Source organism: Oculina patagonica, chromosome 10 (assembly GCF_052425735.1).
Source record: "Oculina patagonica isolate OP01 chromosome 10, crgOcupat, whole genome shotgun sequence".
Classification (NCBI taxonomy): Eukaryota; Metazoa; Cnidaria; class Anthozoa; order Scleractinia; family Oculinidae; genus Oculina; species Oculina patagonica.
The window spans coordinates 14,668,664-14,685,166 of NC_135767.1; the positions used below are offsets into that span (position 1 = coordinate 14,668,664).

Here is a 16,503-nt window from a genome sequence, read left to right on the forward strand (position 1 = left end):
CCTCGGTCGATAAACTCGCTATGTTGTCAGTGTTATAACGAATTTCTCGAGAATAACCGTTGTTGGAATCATTCGCTTTGCCGTGGTTTATGCGTGATACAATCAGAGCAAATTTTCGCAAAAGCAACACCCGTAAAACAAGTCTGCAAATTGTAATGTTTGCAATCTTACATGTGACAGAAGCCTAGATCTTATGTGACAATCGTTCTTGGAGAACAGATTTTCTCTTCCGGTGTTACGACAAACTGTCGTGATTGACACATTTTTCGCATTTCGATCGTTCTTAGTGGAAGAACAAAATTTTCAACTTCCGTTTTCTGTTCGCCTTTTATTAACGTGGCGCGCACGCGTAAAACGCAATCCGCTGGTCACTGTCAAGATTAGGGTTGCGGGCCTCTCTTGGGCCCGCAATAAGTACGATTAAATACCGCTTTTTCGATCTTTAGGGATACCCATATTTGTTGGTCGTCATATCTCCAGTGTAGCTGAAAAATGGAAACCTGGTTCTGGATTCTCGGCTGGTTTCTTTCCATCCTGACGATGACTTGAAACGGAATTATCATCTTCATTGTTTGCAGAAAACGGCAGCTTCGCACCACAGGCTTCCCATGCTCAAAAGTCGTCTTTTTGATGTGTTTTTGAGAGCCCTTCGGGCGGCCGACTCTACATACGTGGTGTATGCGACAGCTTGTGTATATAGAGAAATGTATGGGAAAATTACGGATTCTCTAAAATCGGGTAAATAACTATCTATTTTGAAATAAAGTTTGCTTACCTCAAATGTGTCGCTTACTTGTGTCTTGTGCCGAATTCGAAGCCATTTCGACGCCATTTAGCGAAGTTATTCGAAGTCGTTGTCTCCCCTTCTAAAAAGAAGGAAAGGCAGACCCTCCATCGATAGCTGGCCAGAGCTCACTCCACAAATCGCTCTCTCCTCAAAAGGAAAAGTCCCGAATCGCAATAAAACCAACAGTTCCATAAAGCCCAATAAATTTCACTCCACATACGTGTGCTTCGGCGGTCGAATGACTCGTAAAGAACGAGAAATTTTGCTTTAAATTCGCCTATTCGGCTTTCCAGATGTGTGACCGACCTCGCGCCAACGGTCAAGTTTCACGCTAGGGCTCCCAAGGGATGTTTTCTGAAAGCTGTATTGTTCGCCAATCACAGCCATGTTTACATATGTCAGGGAAAAGCCGCGTAAAGATAAATCTGACACCTCCACGTGCAGAATAAAGCAAGATATTCGCGAGCATTCAAGACAAGAGAATATCCCAAAGTCGCAGGAAATTTTGTTCGATCACCGGATCGCGTCGATCAAAAACTACATTTTGTACGATTGCGGCTTCAGGGCTTCAGCCCTAGCGTGAAACTTGTTGTCGTCTTGTCAGAGCGTGACTTGGTTCTAATGGACCAAACAGAGTTGAGGATGAAACCAGATACTTGTCGTTGAGTAACGACCGTTGGCGCGAGGTAATATAAATATCGAAATGAATGGGGGGGTGTAGAAGTCAATCAAGAGCTTATTTGTAGTTACGTCATAACCTCTTGATTGCTAAGGAGCTCGGAAAACCCATAAAATATGTCCAATTTGGCATGTTAAAACGTATCCCAAAATTTTTATGGATTAACCAGAAGGGTGGAAAAGAAGCAGCCTTTCATGATAACCACATGCGGCAAGAAAAGATTGTTCAAAATTCCTTGAACCGGTTTGTCGCAGATTTAAGTAGTAGATAAAATATGAGCGGGAGATCTGTATAGGCGTTTACAATGGCGAGCCGATAGGCGAGCCATTGTAAACGGCCATACAGATCGGACGCGAATATTTTATTCTACTTGTGAAATGAAAACAATAAATTGAATGCAATGTCTTGTTATGCGAATCAGTAGAGCTCTGTATCAAAAGTTAATGAATACTAATTAGCTGAGCAGGAGTCTGTATCAAAAGTTAATTCTATTGTTTGATTTGTATTGGGGTTTATAGCGGAGCTCCACGCGCCGAAGGCGCGTAGCGTAGCTCCATTGGTAACATGCGGGTACAAGGGAACAGACAGGGCAAATGGTATCCTATCGAACCGAGAAATTTTGGTTGTCGCGTACGTACGTACGTCCGTCCGTACGCACGGATTAGGCCTGGGAACGAGCTAGGCTCCGGTGGCAACCCGCGTCTTTTGGCGGGAAAAATCATTACTATCAAGGCCTTAGCAAAAAAGTTTTTTAAAAACGATTTCTACTCAGCTAAGCTTTATATAGTAGGAAGTTTTAAACGCGAGGAAAAAAAAATCATTCTTAGCTCTTGTTGACAATGTTAGAATTACATGAAGGGGAGACTAACTTGAGGAAGTCCGCTGTGTGAAAAGTCAGGAAACAATCTCACAGCATGCCGATTTACCAAGCGTACGCATGAGTTCACTACTAACAGCTACTAAAAGCATGAAGACTCCTCGATTAAAAAGCACACGAAGAACTCAGTTTTAAAGACAGTTTATTACAGATACTTTATTTCTGGATATATTCCTCGTTTCACCCGCGATGACAACCATAGTTAGTAGAGGAGTAAAGATTGTGGCCGATCGAAATGGAAAATCTTTCAAGCTTCTTGGTGAGTTTGAAGTAAAGACGGTCAAGGACAACATTCCTTTACGAAAACAAGGTGAGCTATTGATGTTCATTTTTTTAACAGATTAGAAAAGTCTTTGGTATTTAGATTAACCAGCATTCAACCTAATACACTGTACATCATTTTTAAGCGATGGCTTGACATCGCTTTTATGCCATCGCACGATCGGTTCGTTTTGTCTGTTTGGCCCGATCGAACAGAAATCAAGTTTAACTTAACAAGAAATCGCGGCGTAAAACACAAAAGCAAAATACTTCTGTGCAGTTAGAATGGAAAACTACAATGTATGAACGAAAGAGACTTATTATATATGATGGAATCTATTAGATTGAGTCACACTGATTGAGTAGAAGAAATTTCTAATTCTTAAAATACAAAGGGCCGCTGTGAGCAAGAGACCGTTTGACCTTAAAAGCTTGCTCGCGCGTATCGTATGTCGTTTATCCGTGATATCACACTGCAGTATAACGCAATCTTTGTTGAGACAACATAGGGAAATCTAAATAAATAATAAAAATATAAAATAAAGTATTACTGTTGTTCAATTGAGCAAATCTACGAAGAAAATGTATTATTTGCATCCTTGGTCTGTGAATTCATAACAACTGCATTTATTTGAATTCCATCAGATCCTCGAACTATACTATTTACACAATCACTAACATTGCTTCTTATGTTAAAAAAAATGTAAGATGCAGTTGGATAACAGTCTTTTCGACACACAAGGTGTCAGCTACTATTATTTACTTTAAGTTTTCCTCAAAATTATGTAAGACCCATTGTGAAACGCGTGCCAGTTATTAAACGAAGCTGGGTTCTAGCTCTCAGTCGTGTACCGGTATGTCAAACAAGGACATAGACTTAATGAACTGAAATTCGTTTTGTCTTAAACACGAGTTGTATTCAAAGCATACCTTACTTCTGGTTTTTCCTATCCGCGTTAATTTGTTTATTCTGTAGTTAAATCACCGAAGTAGGAAGAACACACCACTTTTAAACGTTGGAAAGAGTACAGAACAAGTAGAGAACTTTACATGAAAATTTGTAAGAATGTGGTCGAGTCAGATGCAATACAGTATGGGGCCCAGTTCTCGGCCACTATAGACGTAAACTAGTATTTCTTTTCTCAGAATAACCAAAGAAACTTGAAATTTCTCCCAGAGCTTTCTACATTATTCAGCTTTTTGGTGTAAAGCTATCGACCGGTTAATAATTAATTATCCCGAACAATAATAAAAATAAAATCTCCTTTTGTGGGCCCAGTTCTCGGCCACCAAAAAGCTTATGCGTAATTTCCGTATAAAAAGGCTCAATTAATTTTCACAGTCATAAAATCACTCTGTAAACTTATTTATGTTATATCGATCGCAAATTATTTTTATGAGGCTTTTTGCAGGTTCTTGCAAAACCGCAGAATTGTGTTGTGTGACCAATGCATTTAGGTGGTTTACTTTGCAGTGGAAGGGTCTTGAAAGAGTTAGGTGTTGTAGAAATAATAAACAAGACAAGAGTTAGCTCAAAACTTAGAGATGTAATTGAACTTTATTTTTAAAACATTTCTTTCTTTTATTCTGGCTGCAGTAGATGAAATTATATTAAAAACCAAGCGCTAAGCTGTGATAGCGAGCAGGGTGGCCGAGAACTGGCAAATACGCAAAAGTCGCACGGAAAAATTCTGAAGTAAATTAAGACCAACAAAATATAAAGGAATTAACGAAAAGTTAACTTAAGCAGAAAGCTGAATTATTTTACGTTTCACATGCAAAAAATTAGCTCTTTTGGTTGGGGCTTTCGGATAAAATACGAATTTAACTGCATCCAAGAATTTTAAGGTGCCTTAAGAATCAGTCTATCGCAAATGTAAATCTATCGCTGGATGTAAATAACTTTTTGTTTTAATTCAACTGAGGCGTGAAAAAACGCATTGAACACAAAGTGGCCGAGAACTGGACCCGGCCGAGAACTGGGCCCCATACTGTATAGGGGACATTGCTAGCTGAGAGTCTTAGCGAAATATAGTTTCTCCATGACCTCTGTTATTTTTCACTGAGAACTTTGCGTAGTCTTCCTTATTTTAGTTTTTATATTTTTATCATATGAATGTTATGAGTGAAAACGTTTTGTGAAAGTTTTGTATTTCTTATTTGATTTTACAGCCTTTCTCAGAATAAATTGATTAGTTTTTTCATATTTTTATAACTTACCGTATTTAATCGATTAAACGCCTCCCTCGAATAAGCGCTACATGTTAGAACAGAAATATTAATAAACGTCGCCCTCAAATAAACGCCGCATCATGATGATGCAGCATTCATTCGAATAACAGACTTGGAAAGCAAAAGCAGTAATAATCAAGCTTGGAGTAGGCCAAAAAAAAATATTTTTCTTGATTGTAACAAGGTTTTAAGGTATTGAAATTGACTTTTCAGGCATGCACTAAAACATGTTTCTGTTTTTTTTTTTAAATTTAAATGTTCAGTTACCATACTATTGGAATTTTAAATGAACGCCGCCCTCGTATAAACGCTTTCCTCTAATAAACACCGCACTCGAATCACGAAAAATTAAATAAACGCCGTGGCGTTTAATCGAATAAATATGGTACATAAAAGAATATAGCACAGATTCTAAAATGTTATGCAAAAGATCATGAAATTTTCTTAAGTTATAACAACCAAGCTGATCCTGAAGTTATAATGTAGGATAAGGGCTTGGAAAAAAATAAATTCCAGATTGCCCTGTGGTTAACAAGCAGCTCTCAAATTTTGCTTGCCTAGGACTGTGCATGATTATGTTTCTTAGTAAACTTGTGACTGTATAATTTACATGTAGACGACTTGCCTGGGCCTTTTAACCTAAATTACGCAAACAGGCACGAAAAATTAATTGCTTGACAGAAAAATCTACTTGCCCCAGATAATCAGAGGGTACTTTTTTAGCCCTGTGGCTATGAGCATTGCTTTCTGGAAGGTTGCACATGACTCATACAATTCTTTAAGCCTTTCAAAGTTTTCCAACTTAAAGCAGTGACTAAATCAAATATTTTTGCCAATTTTTTTTCTGCAAGAGAAGTAGGATTAGTTTTTGATCGTGAAAAAAATAAGTTCAAAATGGGCCTGTCTGCGATGACTTGAGGATTATATAATTAAAAGTAAATAATACAAACATGTATTATTTATTTAAACATGTACAACAAGTTTTTTGAGGTCAATTTCAGTGAGAAGTATTTATGGAGGGTGTAAGATGCAGTTTGAAGTTATCATTTATTTTGGTAAATCTGTTGTCTTTCTAAAACTTGCTGTTAGGATTTCCATACTTTTTGCCAGGATGCAAGTTAAGAATTTTACAGGTTTTTGATATGTATAAATTTTGTTTTCAGTGCAGGGAAAACAGTCAAGGGGTGCAGTTAGTGAAATTGGTGATGCAGGTAATCATTACATAAGTGTCAGCTTATACCTTTCTTTAGCTAGATATTAAAGAAGCTCCATGACACATTAGTGCATGAAACTTGTTTTTCAAGTGTAAAACTTTTGGGTGTGAAAAATGGTACTGTATGCGTTTTAACCCCTTGGTAAGTTAACATTGTATATTTCCCTAAAATCCTCGTTCAATTGAGGAATTTAATATACACAATTTATATGTAACAGCACATGTACATAAAATGTTTTCGTTGTTCATACAATGCACCCTTCCCCCACCGTGGAGGAGGGGTATGAGGGCAAAGAACCAACAAGATCTGCTACCTGACCCGACAAAATACCGGAATACTTGTAATGATTTTGTGGGAGAAGTGCAAATTGACCTGTTGTGTTTGAATTCCTTTTGTTAATACCTTAATTAAACCTTAATAGCTAATAAGCTCAAGCCCTAACTTAACATAAATTGTCTTGTTGTGGTACCAGGCAAATGTAGAAATAGAACTTAAACTCAGCTGAAATTTTACGTGAACACAAAGACTTAGTAAAATTTTAGAGCTGTTTAGGCCAGAAAAGCCAGCTGGGCTTGTTGATGAACCGGCTAAGTGTTTTCTTAGCTACATCCCTGATAAAAGGTTTAGGGAGAATATGTAAGCTTTCCTGGACTTAATCACAGTACTTTCAACAGCACCTGTCAGAGATAAATAATTATAAGAGTCTCAAAAGACACATCATTTTGTAGGGAACTCTTGAATTAAGCCGGGGTTTCACACCCCAAAACATTCATCAAAGCCTTGCCATGTGCCGGGTCTTTTTGATAGCACTATTAGTGTCTTCAGTAGGTAAAAAAAGGTTTTGCTGACACACTCACTCTGAAAGGACTTTTTGGTTCTAAACATACATGTATCCCCCAACACATTCCCTGGCCCATGCAAAAATTGGAAAAATAACTCTCTTTTTTATGTATCTGTATAATGTTCTGAATAAATTCAATTAAAATTATAAATATTCATTTGATGTCAATGATCATCAACAAAATGGTATCTGTTATTTTCCCTTTTTCAGGGTTAACACGAGTAGCAGAATTTCCACAGAGAGTTGCAGACACAGAGAGAGAGAGATAAATGAACAATCAGAATATATTATTTCTTCATTGCATGTACAACTAATACTTATGTACTCTGTGTGAAATACAATTTATGTGGTCAGGTGTAATTTTAAAGTTAATGAAATAGAGCCAGATAAGGCTCATCCATGTACGTATTTCTTAAGGGATCTCTGACAACACAATATAAAAATCATCCGGCTACCCAAACATTTGTGGGAGGTTTGGTGACGTAATGGTTATTGTGCTGGACTCCGGATCGAGCGGTCCGGGTTCGAGACCTGGCCCGGGCACTACGTTGCGTTCTTAGGGACTGGTCAATAAGTACAGGGGGGGGGGGGGGGTGGGCCGGAGCAGAAAGGGGGGTGGGTCATCAGTTTTTGAACCCTCGAAAAGGGGTGGGTTATGTAGTTTTGATCTACACGTAGGGGGTGGGTCATCTTATTTATTCACTAACTTTTAACTGTTAGAGTTCCAAGAAAAGTTGTATTCATCAGTATATAAAATTGATAAATTTCTCCATTTAAGCAGTTTTAAATGAATTTCTAGTGATTTCAAAAAGCCCAAATATAAAAATTTCCCGGGGGAGCATACCCCCTAAAAATTTCACCCCCTAGATGGCTTGTAATAATATTATTAGTTTTACCTGACTCTCAACCTGCATAGATTCACGCTGGGCTTTAGGCCTTTTAATACCAGTAAACTCTTTTCTCAAACGATTTGCAAATATGAATGATGGACAGTGGTTGTATTTTAAGTTATTAATTTCTGTATAAAAATATGAACTCTTCAATAATTGATTATGAATTAATATCATACATGTATACCGATTAAGCTTTTTGCATATGTTTGTGTCTAAATTTCCCCATGGACTTTACACACAAATATGTGGAAAACTTACAAAAGGCTAGTATGAGAAGTGATAAATTCATCCTTTTTTCACTTTTAAGAAATGGAAAAAGACATACACGGGGAATTTCAATTTAAAAGCTGAAGTCAAATTAAAAAAATCTCCAACCCCTAACAGATGATAAAGAAATGATAGGTCCCTTGATTTTTTTTAGCAAAAGGGGTGGGTCATGTAATTTTCAACCCCCTGTCAGGGGTGGGTTAGTCAGTTTTAAGCCAGACGGAAGGGGTGGGTCACAAATTTTCGAGCCACCACTTTTCCAATTGCTCCGGCCCACCCCCCCCCCCCCCCCCCCTGATACTTATTGACCAGTCCCTTAGGCAAGACACTTTACTCTCATAGTCCTTCTCTTCACCCAGGTGTATAAATGGGCACCGGCTTATTTACTGCTGGGGGAGGGGGGGGGGGTTAACCCTGCGATGGACTAGCATCCCATCCAGGGGGAGTAGAAATACTCCTAGCCGCTTAATAATGCTGCAGAAACCTGGTTACGTTCCAGCCTGATGAGCCACTTGGCTCAACAGCAGGCTTTACCTACCCAAACATTTAATTGCCAGTGCCCACACTGTGAAGAACAGTAATCATGATAATGAGATACATGTACACAGTTCATCAATCTCTAAATTAATCTCACATGTTGCAATACAATAATAACTGATAAAATATATGTTGTTCATAGGCAAATTTTTACTTCACCAAAACCGAACTCAGTCATTAAATAATAAAACATTAAACACAGCTGTTTTGTTTTGTGGGTGTGTCTCACAGATTAGTTATTTGTTGTTATTTATAGTATCGGGAAAAAATACTGTCACTGTTCCAATAGGGCCCCCGTTTGAGGGGGGGGGGGGGACAAGCTACATGCAAAACTTTCCAGTTGTATGCTATGTACAGCTATAACATACCAGTTATGGTGGGTGTATGGATATTTTCTAGAGCAACGCTTTCTTTGTTCTAGTTTCTCTTTGAGAGTTTATATATCTTTGGGAGGTTATGCACAAACTGCTAGATGATCATCCTCTTTTGATTGATCAACTATTTTTACTTTTATTTGGTGCTGTTGTTCATGGTGAAAAACAATCCATAATATATATAAAGAAAATAACACGAATAAAAAATCATTCTAAAAAAAATGTAAAGGGCATATAACCGGGGAGCTCCGCTTTTAGGCTTGCCTAAATCTATATATTAGTTGTGTACATGTGATCTGAATACAGTGCTGGGATTGGTTTGCAACCTCATGAATACTTAATGAATTTTACAAGGCTGTTTTATTTTTTTTTTTTTTTGGTAACTTTGCTTTCATACTGCACATAAACAAGAAAAACTTGCTCCTATTGCTGATATGAAGAAAATGTTTCCCCTAAAATTAACTTACAATGTTTGTATCCCAAATAGAAACTTCGGCAGGAAGTTATCTGACTTGGCCTGTCGGCTTGTCTAATTAATGCTGCAAAGTGTTTGAGTCATCGCTGTTTGATAAGTTAGATAAAAAGGAACGACTAAAAAAGTCATACTCGTTATGTCAAAACGTCACTCAAAAATCTTTATTGGGTGTTTAATGTTTTAGCTATAGAAGATATTTTACCATTTTTATTTGAACTAATAACAGGAAAAGTTCAGCTATCAATGCGAATGTGGAAAATTTGCCTTAGCTTTTAAAACGTGATTAAAAAAATGAGCAAATTTCCCTGCGAGACTAACAGATGGCATTGCCCGACATCACTTATTTACATACACGTAACAGTAGGAGCTTGTGCCATTTGAATTAGCTAAGTTTTAATTAAACATTTGAGCAATGAGCAACCAGATGGTTATAAAAAAATAAACATTTATATAAACACGATAAAACGACGCCTCGTCGCTCTTTTGAAATACGCGTTCCTGTTCATCATCAAGATAACTTGAAATCTTTACAGTGTAGCTGGAAAATGGAAACCTGGTTCTGGATTCTTGGTTGGTCTCTTTCCATCCTGACAATGACTGGAAATGGATTTGTTATCTTCACTGTTTGCATAAAACGGAAGCTTCAAACGAAAACCAACGCGTTCGTCGTTTCATTAGCAGTAGCTGATTTCTGTGTTGGGATGAGCTTGGTACCGCCAATATTCATCTGCGATAAAGTGAGTAGGTGCGATTACCAAGGTGTGCCTTTCAAGGTGTTAGTCTCGATATCGGAGCTGTTCTTGATCTCATCAGCCATGAGCCTATGTACTTTAGTACTGGACCGCTACATTGCCATTGTGAAACCTTTAAAATACTTAACTTTTATGAAGTATCGCCGTGTCATTCAAATTATTTCCTTATCTTGGACAATTTCAGTTTCTTTCACTCTATTTGTAAGGTCACTGATGTATAGTTACGAAACGTCTCTCGTCATGCAGTATATTATTGACTGGTTTTATACAGTCCTTGAGTTATTCACTTGTGCTGTTGTAATCTTCTGCTTTGCATCCATGTTAATTGTTGTTTACAAGCACGATCGATCGGCACGCACATTAGCCAAACAGTTGCGTTTTAATCACCGAGTTTTCTTCAAAACTCAGGATAAGTCGGCGATTAAAATGATGGCTATTGTTGTATGCTTGTTTCTTGTGTGTTACGGAATTGCTTTGCGCTGCAACTTTGTACGTATTTTTAGTGGTCACAAATTATGTAATGATATCCAATATAAACTGCCTATTGTTGTTTTAAACTCCGCTGTAAACCCTTTGGCTTATGCCATCTTTAAGAGAGACATTCAGAAAGAGTTAACAAGACTAATCTATTCTGTAATCCATAAAAAAGTGTAAATATTTTAAGCTGCAATATCTTGTCTGTTTTTGTAAAGGTAGATCAACTTAAATCTAACGAAGCTTTTCGAGCAGACGTTTATCACAAAGATTAGGAGATAAAATTGTTTACTTCCGTACTTTATATAGGGCGATCTTTGCTGATGTCATTGTTTACATTTTGCCTCATTAGCATACGAATTTGCGTAGAGAAGGCATCATGCTATATACAAAGTGACTCCAGTTATTTAAAGGGCTTGTGAAACTTAATTATCAGCGAAATTGCCAGCTCTTTGTTATATTTAAGAAGATATAAGCGTTCAAAAACTGCAAAATTTAGGGGTGGCAAAAGAGTTAATAAGCCATACATTCTTTGTAAAATATCAAATTTTTAAACCTACGTCACAGAAAAAGTTTTTTATATATCGGGCTCAAATGTATAGCGAAAGTAGTACCAAGTAGTTTCAATATTCAGAATTGATATTTTTATAGCAAGCTTTTTAAAGCGCTTATGCTAATGAGACAAATATTGCAAAGAAAGATAAAAAGCCGCTACGAGAGTATTTTTAACAGTGTACATGTAGCTGAACAAAACCAAAAAATTTATATAACACAAGTGAAACCTAGAATTATCTAGACTGTAATTTAAAAATTCGTATTTTTTTTCTAGAGCAAGTTTCGCGCGCCAGGACACACGCTTTAGGCGATCCGCGTCTTGCCGCGTCTTTTCCTCCTGCGTCTTACCAGAAATGATTGTTTAAAGAGAAATAAAGAACGACTGTTTATCGGTCTAAGCGTTACGATGTTCTAGATAAAATCCCTTAAACTCCGCAGTGTCTTAAATAATGCGTAATGCAATGTAGCTTCATAAGACAGATCATTGTGTTAAAAGGTACCGTATTTATTCGATTGAGCGCCCAACCTCGATTAAGCGCCCACCTCGAACAAGCGCCCACACTGAAGGTAGGAAAAGTTTATAAGCGCTCAGCCTTGAATAAGCGCTTACCCCCACCCCCCTAAAAGAGGGCACAAGAGGAATTTTGATAATAATTGAAGTTGAGATTGAAATCGACTAAGTACTACCTAAGAAGCTACCCCGAAGGCCGAGTTTGTTTAGTCTTTTTACTGAAACTTTTCATGTATTGAACAGTTAAAATTCAGTTTTGGTGCATTTTCACGTTTAGTTATTATACATTGTTTTCTTGAAAAATAAACATACTACTTGCTAAAAAATGGTGAAAATTTAATAAGCGCCCACCTCGAATAAGCGCCCACTCTCAAGGTGCCAAAAAAGTAATAAGCTCCCAGTGCGCTTAATCAAATAAATACGGTAAACCGAGAACTCCAATAAAAACTTCGACGACAAGTTATCTGACAAGGAAACTGGGGAGGGCGGGGAAGGATCGAATTAGCGCCGTTTGATTGGTTAAGAAGTTTGGAAAATCAATTTAAGGATGACAAAATAGATACGCATGTTAAAACATTAAATAAAACTTTTTTGATGAAGTCATTGATTTTTACAGCTATATGTAAATGATCAAATGTATAATTCAAACTTTTAAAACGAAATTTTGCAGTCATTGCTTGCGACATAAAGGATTTGCCTTTGTTTCTAACATTGTGCATTAAATCGTGATACTATTGATATGGTTTAACTTAAACTCGGACAGTACAAAACACAGTTATTCGAACTGAATGGGAAGCGTGAAAGTCAACCAAGCCAGTTGATGGTTGCATCATCGCTGGGATTGGTTGGAAGCTAAGGAAAAATTGTCAAACTAAGCCTGTCGTAAATAATGTTTTCAGCTTTTTTATATTTAGGTTTAAAACAAAAATAACTTGACGTCATTGCGCATCCCGATGTGTTGTTCGTTGTAGGAATAATAATTATCAGTATATAGTTTTTTTAAAAAAAGAAAACCGAATAGACAATGCAGTCATTGCCGATATAAAGGGTTGTCTTTGCTATAACAATGTGATTTTTTTTATATTGCTAAACAAGAACTCAGACAATAAATGCGAGGATAACTAGTTCCCCGAATTGCATGGCAATCATGATAGTTAAAGAGACCGATTTGAGTTTTGCGTGATGCATCACCTCTTTAATTGGCCAAGAAGCTTAGAAAACCAATATAAAAATGATCATACGGTCATCAAGCTATGACACATGACATGTCATAAAGGCATGACCACTATTTTATTGATTCATTGCCGGCGATTAGAAAAAAAAAAATGTTTAACTAAAATATATTTAATTAGAAGAATCATTGCCTATCTCTTGATGGTGTTGCCATGGTTTGAAAAGACCTCCAATTAGAAAAATCAAGATGAAGGGGGCGGAGGAGTCAATCAAGCACCAATCGGTAATTACGTCATCACTCCTTAATTGGTTAGAAGCTCAGAAAACCTATAAAATATGTCAAACTCTGCACGTCAAAACCTCAATCAAAATCTTCTTGGAGTGACTGATGTTCTCAGTTTACTTTTATTTCAATTAAAAATGAGAAGATACGAATGAGAAGCAACTTTTTAAGACACTTAACTATAATCATCTGCGGCAAATTTTATAGTGGCAGACTTTATAGTTAAAAACAAGGAAAATTGATGGCATCGTTCGACATCACTTATTTACATAACAGTAGGAACTTGGTGCGTTGTTAGATGTCATTTGAATAAGTTAAGTTCGTAACGTCAATCAAACATTTTCATGAAACGACTAATGTTTTTAGCAGTAGAAGACACTTAACCATTTTTATATGAACTAACAACAAAAACGTTTTGGCGATCAATGTGGATGTCGAAGATTTACCTTAGTTTTTAAAACAAGATTAGGAAAGCGAGCGAATTTTCCTGCAAGCCCAACTGATAGCATCGGTCGACGTCACTTCTTTTTATGACAGTGGGAGCTTGTGCGTAGTTACATGACATTTCAATAAGTTAAGTTCCAAATAAAAATGGAACGATGCATTGTAATTAGTTGAGACCAGATGGTTACAAAACAACCTTAATATAAACAAGATAAAACAACGCTTTTTCGTTCTTTTGAAATGCTACTCCTGATGTGAAAAACATCTAGATAAATTTGAAATCTCTACAGTAGAGAGCTGAAAAATGGAAACCTGGTTCTGGATTCTCGGTTGGTTTCTTTCCATTCTAACGATGACTGGAAATGGATTTGTTATCTCCATTGTTTGCAGAAAACGACAGCTTCGCACCAAAACCAACGCGTTCGTCGTTTCATTAGCAGTGGCTGATTTCTTTGTGGGGATGACCGCAGTGCCTTCGCTGTTCTTTTGCGAGATGGCGAGTAGTTGCAACACGCGAGGCCTGCATGCTGACGGTATTGACTTTATAAGGTGGCTGTTCATGTACCCATCCGCCGCGAACTTGTGCAGTTTAGTACTTGATCGCTACATCGCCGTTGTGAAACCGTTACGATACCTGACTTTTATGAAACGTCGTCGTGTCATTCAAATGATTTCCTTATCTTGGGCAATCCCAGTTGCCTTTATAGTGTTGGAATCCTCTCTGTGGCTTAGTTTAAAAATACCTCTTATTAATCATATTATCGGTTGGTTGTGTATGCTTTTAGAGCTACTCTTATGTGTTATTTTAATATTTTTCTTTGCCTCAATGTTGCATGTTATCTACAAGCACGCCCTATCTGTCCGTACCCTAGCTAAGCAGTTACGTTTTAACCATATAGTTTTCGTTAAAGCTCAAGAGACGTCTGCAGTTAAAATGATGGCAGTTGTTATAGGTTTGTTTCTGCTGTGCTACGGATTGCTTTTGCGTTGTAGTTTTGTAATGATTCTTAGTGATTACAAGCCTTGCAATGATCTCCAATATAAAGTACCTATTCTGCTTTTAAACTCTGCCGTTAACCCGATAGCTTACGCCGTCTTCAAGAGAGACATAAAGATGGAGTTTAAAAGACTGATCAATTTTGTGAAATAAAAAAAGTGTAACTTATAAGAAACAGTCATACAACCTGTAAATTGTTTTACTGAAGGAGACAATCGAGTATTCCAACATCACCAATAAAAATAAACGGCATGCAATACATGCTGAAAAGATGACGTTTCACAAGGGGTTAAAAATACATTTTCTTCGTAGATTTGCTCAATTGTACAACTGCAGTAATATTTTATTTTATATATATATATTTTTTTTGATTTCCCTATGTTGTCTCAACAAAGATTACGTTATATTATAGCGTGACTTGCGACAAACGACATACGATACGCGGGAGCTAGCTTTTAAGCTGCGAGAAAGGTCAAACGGTCTCTCAGTCCAAGAACTAGAAATCTCTGTCTACTAAATCTAATAGATCCCATCACATAAAATTTAGTCTCTTTCGTTTATACATTGTAGGGTCCCATTCTTACTGCACGGGAGTATTTTGCTTTTGCTACGCGGCGATTTCTTGTTATTAAGTTAAACTTGATTTCTGTTCGATCGGGTGCCTGCATTAAAGCGATGACGTCATCAGTTCACGTCATCGCTTAAAAATGGTATCAAGCAACTTTAATAGTGAATGGCATCGAACAAATTTAAAAAGCAATAGATTGTTAGTCAAATTACTGACACTACATATGGAACAGGAGCCGTTGAATAAGAGGTTAAAAATTTATATTGTTTTATTCAAAATTTGCACGTTTGTCCGGTCAGACACAGGAAATTCAACAAAGTGACCCACTCAGGTAAACTGAGACGACGAGAAACTCGAAGGTTGCCGGTTGGCATTTCTTCAGAAACCGACAATTCAGGACTCAAACTTGTTATTAGTCTCATAACAGCAGCAACATGCAATTGAACGTCGTTAAATGCATTTGCACAAGTTAAGTTCTTAACAAAAAGGGAAAATAGAAGTTGTGTAATAACTGAGACTAGATGGCCTAAAGCAAGCGCAATGAAATAGCGCTATTTAGATAAATACCCATATTTGTTCATCATCATGACCTATACAGTGTAGCTGGAAAATGGACTAACCTGGCTCTGGAGTCTAGTCAAGTCTCTTTTAATCTCTTTCAATTCCTGTCTTTCAATACGCCATCCCTGTTTGCTTGGTTGTATCGAAGAAAAAAAAAAACATGTCAAAACATCAATCACAAATCTTTATTGGGTGACTATATTTTAACTTTAGAAATAACTTAATCATTTTTAGTTGAACGAAAAACAAAAAAAAAGGTTCTAAGAGAGTGTGAAAAATTTGCCTTAGTTAGCTTTAAAACAAGATATATTTTTTTTTTTAAAAAAAGTGTATTTACCTGCAAGCCCAACTGATTGTATCGAGCGTTATTACTTCTCTTTACTTATTAACTGTGGGAGCTTGTGTGTAGTTTATTTGAATTAGTCAAGTTTGTAATCAGTAAAAACTGAGCCATGCATTATAATCAGTTGAGCCCATATGGTTATAAAACAAGCTTTGAAACAAACACGATAAACGACACATTTCGTTCTTTTGGAATACCTGCAGTGGTCTTCATTAAGATAACTTGAAATCTCTACTTAAGCTTGAAAATGGATACCTGGTTCTGGTTTCTCGGCTGGCTTCTTTCCATCCTGACGATGGCTGGAAATGGAATTGCTATCTTCATTATTTGCACGAAACGACATCTCCGAACGAAATCCAACGCGTTCGTCGTTTCATTAGCAGTGGCTGACTTTTGTGTGGGGAT

General features: G+C 37.1%; 2 protein-coding genes and 1 long non-coding RNA gene across 3 annotated transcripts; all 3 read left to right on the top strand.

Moving 5' to 3' along the window:
* The first annotated feature begins 2,102 nt into the window (after window positions 1–2,102).
* LOC144628071 (uncharacterized) lies at window positions 2,103–7,490 on the top strand. The gene is made up of 3 exons (XR_013566199.1): window positions 2,103–2,653; window positions 6,000–6,047; window positions 7,102–7,490. It is a non-coding gene; the product is annotated as an uncharacterized LOC144628071 (long non-coding RNA).
* Window positions 7,491–9,942: 2,452 nt separating this feature from the next.
* On the top strand, window positions 9,943–11,146 carry LOC144667091 (5-hydroxytryptamine receptor 7-like). The gene has a single exon (XM_078528472.1). It carries the CDS (start codon window positions 9,983–9,985, stop codon window positions 10,841–10,843), a length of 861 nt encoding a protein of 286 aa, XP_078384598.1. The 5' UTR covers window positions 9,943–9,982; the 3' UTR covers window positions 10,844–11,146.
* Window positions 11,147–13,884: 2,738 nt separating this feature from the next.
* LOC144629344 (trace amine-associated receptor 5-like) lies at window positions 13,885–14,824 on the top strand. Its single transcript, XM_078487581.1, has one exon. It carries the CDS (start codon window positions 13,934–13,936, stop codon window positions 14,777–14,779), a length of 846 nt encoding a protein of 281 aa, XP_078343707.1. The 5' UTR covers window positions 13,885–13,933; the 3' UTR covers window positions 14,780–14,824.
* The last annotated feature ends 1,679 nt before the right edge of the window (window positions 14,825–16,503 follow it).